At 48.4% G+C, this 6,518-nt stretch overlaps 1 protein-coding gene across 1 annotated transcript in view; it reads right to left on the reverse strand.

The window, feature by feature from the left end:
• Positions 1-5,062: 5,062 nt before the first annotated feature.
• Positions 5,063-6,518, reverse strand: part of FBXL7 (F-box and leucine rich repeat protein 7) — a 367,939-nt gene continuing 366,483 nt past the window's right edge. Inside the window, exon 4 of the mRNA XM_029941067.1 lies at positions 5,063-6,311. Within this exon, the coding sequence (XP_029796927.1) occupies positions 5,575-6,311 (737 nt within the window). The 3' untranslated portion in view covers positions 5,063-5,574. The remainder of the gene's footprint in view (positions 6,312-6,518) is intronic.

The following is a 6,518-nucleotide window of genomic DNA, read 5'->3' on the forward strand; positions in this document are numbered from 1 at the left end:
TGTGTTGGTTTTACAGAATGCTGAGTTTTACTCTTTAAAGTATATGAACTACATTAGATATATATATACATACATATATATACATATATATATATACACATATACATATACACACACACACACACACACACACACACATATATATATATATATGTGTGTGTGTGTGTGTGTGTGTGTGTGTGTATGAAACTGTTGAGTATGTGTACCCAGGAATTAATTGGTGGGATGATGTTAGAACAGAACAGAACTTGCTATTTCCGTATGACTACCTCAAGGCAATGACAAAGTTAACCTATAGTTAACGTAGGTAATATGATAATGTTAACCTGTGGTAGGGAGAAATCACACATTAACCTTATCAAGTACTGTCTTCCTGAGGAGACTCCATATATGCTGTTTTAGATGTTCAAGTGCACCATGGCTTGTGATGCTCCCCTTGATGGAGTTATAAAATTTAGCTCAAGGACGTTCCATTCCAAGATGAGTCCCTAAATTTTTACTCCTCTCCATAGGGTGATGAAAATTTCTTCTTGGGTAAACTCAGTCAGGGAAAGAGTCTTAGTGCTACCACAGCGTCTGGCACATGTTAAGTTCTTAGTAAATATTTGTTGGATGAATAAATGAAAGGATGTTGCCTCTTTCCTTTTTATAATCCCCTCCCGCTTCTAGAACTCATTCCATAATAGCATAGTTATTTGATCTGAGGCTCCACTTAGGGTAAAGATATTATCTCTTATCCACCCAGATCCTATTATAGTACCAGCTCAAGAAACTTTGGAAAGGGGTTGAAAGTGCCTAGGTTCTCTCTGCTCCTTCAGAAGAAAATGAAAGGCACTCCCGGGACATCCTTTGTTCATGGAGAATGGCTGCAATTTCCTGTCTCCATCACATGTTGATCATCATGGACCAGGATAGAGTTCAGACATACTGATCTCATCAGTGTAAAATTCAGTAGCTCAGTGACTGCAGAGAGAAACATTCCATAATTATGACTAGATTGGAAATATTTAACTCAAGGTTTTTTGTTTTTTGTTTTAATGATCTTCAAGGCCACCTTTGATACCTGAGCAAGAATTCAGAGCTTAAAGGGAGCCTTGCTGGGTGGTCACAAGACCAGCATCCTAGTTGCAGGTATTTCCTGGGATAGCTCTGCTGGAGATGCCACATAATGCTGGTGGCAGGTAGGGACCGGGCCACCTCCAGCTCCCAATGGAGGTGTTCTTTCATCCTCGGTGGTTTTAGCAGATCCGAGGTGATCCATTAGTTTGAAGGTGGGGAGAAAGCCTCTACGAAATAAGCTTGTGGCTTAAGGAGATAATGGTGCACTCACAAAAAAAGGGGGAACAGTCGCATCCCAGGTACATCCTGGATGGGGTGTCCTCAATCTGAGTGTCTGTGGGAATATTTTCCCCCAAGGGAACAGCTTGGTCCCCCCTCGAGGTCATCTTAATGAATGCCTGAGTTGCCCCTTGGGCAACGGGAGCTGTGTGGGGGGGAGTCTCAGTGACGGCATCAGCATCCACTGCAGACAGATGATGACCGGCATGCCCCTTCCTCCTGCACCTCCCCTTCCTGCAACATTAAGGACCATTTCTGGCAATGGCTCAAAAAGAAACCACCTGACCAACAGCATGCAAGAGGGCAACCAACTTGATTTCACAGATTGTCTGTGTGAACACTTCCACTGCTGTGTTTACCGAGTCTCTAAATATGCTCTCTCCCCTCCCCTACTGTTGATTCAGCAGTTCTTCAAAATTAACGTCTTTCTTAACTAATCATGATTGCTAGCTCTGGAACAAATGCAGTACTTTTGGTGACTTCTCTGTGAAAACATAGACATGGGAAGCAATTTTATCGTCTTACTTTTCCTCTTAAATATGTCCGATCGGTGTGGTTTCATGTTGCATGCTCTTGGATATCAAGTTTCTTGAAGGCTTTTTCTAATTCTGAACAAATGTCAATTTTAGAAGTCACAAACCTCAAGGACAAGTGCATTTTATTTACTGCTAGCTTTATTCTGGGATCTTGACAGGAATCGCATGGGGCTACCTCGACTTAATGTTCCCAGGTAGTTAACCGTGCTATTGGTTAATGTGACAGTCATTAAGCAGCTGACATAGGACATGAAGAAGGCTGAGGACAAGCACATTTAAAATCAATAGCTCTTAAAACTTTTGTACTTGCTAAGGCTGAAATGTGCCATTCATCTATCTGTACTTGTTTTCTGCCCTATTGATTTCTCAGATCTAAAGATGTGGGTGAGTCGAGATTTGGCATTTTTTCCCTAACGGAATGATAATTTCTCCTTTTAGATCAGGTTGCCATATTGCCTTCTGGGTTTTAATGCTCTAAGACCTTTTCAAAGCTTTATAACAACCAATAGCGTAATTTTGAAAGTTATGCCAATGTTTGTAGCAGGGCCAGGAAGTACATTCAGGCTCACAGTTCTGAAATCGGAAAATCTCTGAAAGAATAGAAGGTATTTTTCATTATGTTTGGTATAGGTTAATTTGGTGACAAAAGCTGACCTGAATGGATGCAAGAGTATTTACCGTCTGTAATAATCTTACATAGTGTGATTATTTGTACCTGTTGCTACGGAACACTAACATGTTTGACTAAGGGTGCTGTTCTAGACTGTGCTAGAGGTATTCCAAAATACACCACAGGTAAGTTCCTTAGATATAAAAACATTATGAATTCCAAAATACATCTGACTCCAGGAGTCTGGGTTAAGGAATTGAAGACTTGAACCAAACTGTGAAGGTAATAATTTTTCCCCCGCCTCCTAATTTTCAGCCAAAGTCACTGAACCAAAGGATATGACAAAATCATGGATGCAACTTTAAAGCCACAAGAGCTGCAGTGACCTGTCTTGCTCTCTATGTCAGCAGAAGGCTCTTGTTTGCCCTTGAGAGTCCTGCTTTGAACACCACGTTCTTCTGGCCAGGGTATTAAATGAGGCTTAACCCAATTACCAACATATTGCTTTATTTCTTGGTGGTAGTAAATTAAGGCTTTCTAGAGTCATACAGCACGCAGTGATTGAACATTAGAAATAAAAAAACAATGAGCATTCAATTTCGCAGAGACAGGAAGGAAGCGATGTTTTCAAACAGATAGATTTCCTCGCGAGGCCTTTTGCTTGGTCTCTAAAAATCTGCTGAGCTGTTTCCCCAGTGGCCTCTGCCATAGATTCACACCCCAAGTGGAGACCACGTTGACAAAGGGAAGATGGGGAAAAGGGAGAGACCAGGAAAGACAGCACAGGCTGGGTGATGAGTGCAAGTCAGCTTTGACTCATGTTTGGGAGACAGTTTAGGTGACATGGTCAGGTGAGGGTGATACAGGTATTTGTAATGGGACACCTGTTCTCTGGTTCAGGGAGCCATTTTGGATCTCTCTTTTTTTTCTGGGAGTACTAAGATACTACTTGGAAGACCCTGGTGGCAAAGGTTAGGGACTAGCCTTTGTTGACTCTCAAATTCTGAAATTTTAGACAGGGTCACAAGTCACACTGCATGGGAATGCTACCTTCAGCCTCATTCATGGTTCTAAACCCTGTACTATCACTGGATACTATTCCCGGCCAAGCAACTCATCCCCCGCTGTGGCACATAGTCTTGGCTGCACACTAAGTTGTTGAGGATGTTGACTGGAGAGGAGGTCTTGTCATATGATGCAATAAAGAAACCTCCTGGACAGATGCCACCTCATCTCTCTTCTCCTTCCCAACAAACAAAACACAGGGAGCCTGCAGTGGGAGTGCGGCTGTTGAGTTGTGTGTGAGCTTGATGTGAAACAAATTCCACATACTTGGCTTGGAGATGCAGAAGTTCTGGGCTGGGGTGGTGGACCCTTTGGGAAAGAAATGCATGAGTATTTGAATAGCGCTGAAGGAGAGGTGTGGCTAGAGAAAATCTGGAAAAAGTCATGTGTTGATTAACAAAAGGCAACTAAATTTCATGAAAATGAGCAGCAGACTTTCTTCTGGCATCCTGATTTCACACGCATGAGGCTAGCAAATGGATTTCCATCCGAATTTAAATTGGGGCCATTTAAACTTTGTTCTTGGCAATGATTTTAATGTTCGAGTCCAAGGGCCTGGTTGGTGGACCAGAGCCTAGGTCGTATCAATGTGTTCCTTCTTCCATTTGCCTGACATTTTTGACTGAACAGTATTTAGACACCTGAAAGTCTGCTGTGCATTCCTGGACAGAGGACATTTGGATAGCCATGGGGGACTGCACGAGACGTGGCCATCTGCACAGTTAAACACTTCTGACTTAGCCTCAACAGGCTTCATGCTATGATGCCTGGACGCACAAAGAAATAAATGGATGAGAAGGGTGGAAATGTGATCTGAATGACAAAGAAGCGACGTGTCTGTTCCTGCCTGATGCATGCCACACGTGCACTGAGAGGGACCGGAAAAACCTCAGGAGACATGCGTTCTCTTGGGCCTCACTGGTTAATTAAAACTCGTGAGGGTCCTTCCTCCGCTTTGAAAACACTTAGCAAGATGAACTTGACTGGGGATGTGGGTCGTGCTGTTGAGTAGGAATCCCACTGTCTCCGAAAGACAGTGTCAGGGGCACGGATGTGGGGAGCACTCCTCGCAGAAACCATCCACCTAGCGGGGCAGGGCAGGTGCCCAAGAGCCTCTCCCATCAAAATAAACAGGGTTCGAGGGACATTCAGATGGGAGCGAAGGGCATATAAGACATTCCTGCCTCCACTGCCGAATCTCCTGAAAGCACCCTCCAAACCAACCCTCTTGGGAGAAGGGGATGCCTCCTATGCTCTCTGCCAAGGTGCACCTGTTTACTGACTTCTCTGTTCTCTCTGTTCTAAAACGGGTGTGAAGCGGATCCTGGGGCTGTGGTGGCCTCTGATTGAGTGCTGGAAGCTGAAGCCCAGAGAGGTCAAGTGGTTTGTCCAAGGTCACACATCTCTTTAGCGGCAGAGCTGGGGGAAGAATGCAGCCTCTTCCCCCACCCCCTCCCTGGCACAGTGCTGCCTGGACAAGTGATTCTTTAAAAAAAAAAAAAAGGCTTGTTAGCACTTTGTATACACCAGGTGCTATGACATTTATTGAATGAGAATTGGCTCGGGTGTGGGATGGATGGGCAGGGCTTAGGCCAATCAAGCAGTTGAAGGGGGAGGAGGTCTGGAGAGCGTCACTCTTCTGATGATTTTGTGGTTGCGGTTGGCGAGGGTGGGGTGGGGGGCATGGGACGTGTGCGTAGCAGCCTGGGATGTGGCGGGGGGGGGGCAGAGAGGCAGAGAAAGAGGGGCGTTTTCAACCACACGGCCGCCACCTTTCCGAGGCGCACCTCGGATGACCCCACCACGGACCAGTGCGCTGTAAATGAACATGGCGCCCCTCCCCCAGCCCGGCTCCCCCTTTCTTTCCTTGATCCCCCTCCCCCGCCCCCCGTTGGCCCACGAGACACAGGGAGAAAAGAAGAGCCGGGTTCCCAAGAACCTTCCAGGAAGAAAGAGCTGTCACGAGTGAGTGGCGGTCGCGGCTTCCGGTTTGCTGGGGGGAAGGGGGGTCCATGCGGCGCTCGCTCAGAAGAAGGCTGGGTTGCTGTGCTCAATGACGCAGCGCTTGCAGTGGCGCTTCACGAAGCGCAGGGCCTCCACCGACACCTCGCAGTCCTGCACGTTGAGCAGCTGCAGGTCGAAGCAGTTGGCCGCCACGATCTGCAGGCCCTGGCCGGTGATGCTCTCGCAGGACTTGAGGCTGAGCCGCTTGAGGTTGAAGCAGTTCAGGGCCAGGCACTCCAGGCCCGTGTCGGACACCAGCGGGCACTTGCCGATGTCCAGGGACTTGAGCTTGGCGCAGTTCTTGGCCAGGTACTCCACGCCGTGGTCCGTGATGCCCTCGCAGCCCCTCGCGTTGAGGTAGCGCAGCTTGCCGCAGTACTTGGCCACGTAGCGGAGGCCCACGTCGGTGACGCGGCCGCAGTGGGCGATGCTGAGGTACCGCAGGCGCGACTCCAGCTTGGCGATCTCGCGCAGGCCGAAGTCGCTGACGGAGCGGCAGTCGCTGACGCTCAGCTCCTTGATGGAGGCGCAGTAGATCATCAGGTAGCGCAGGCCCTCGTCGGTGAGGCGCACGCAGCGGCGCAGGTACAGGTGGGTGAGCTGCGTGCAGTGCGCCGCGATAGTGTGCAGGCCCTCGTCCTCCAGCACGAAGCAGTCCGTCATGTCCAAGTAGCGGATGGAGATCTGTTTGCCATGCAAGGGGGACAGTTTAATGGAGGCCTCCCGGGTCAAGCTGATGCAGGTCACTTTGGAGCACCCTACGCGGAGAGACAGAACACACGCTCAGAGAACCTCCGAGAACTCGGGAGGGTGGGGGGAGGCGAGCCCCGCCCCCCGGGGAAGGGAGTTCCGCCTTGTCCCGGGGAGCCCCGCCTCGCCCTGCCCCGCCCCCAACTCCTCCGCAAAGAGGGTGCCATTGCTGATCCCTACTCCCCTGCCTTCCAACCAACGTTTGCGCCCCCCCC

The sequence above is a fragment of the Suricata suricatta genome, chromosome 6 (genome assembly GCF_006229205.1).
Source record: "Suricata suricatta isolate VVHF042 chromosome 6, meerkat_22Aug2017_6uvM2_HiC, whole genome shotgun sequence".
Classification (NCBI taxonomy): Eukaryota; Metazoa; Chordata; class Mammalia; order Carnivora; family Herpestidae; genus Suricata; species Suricata suricatta.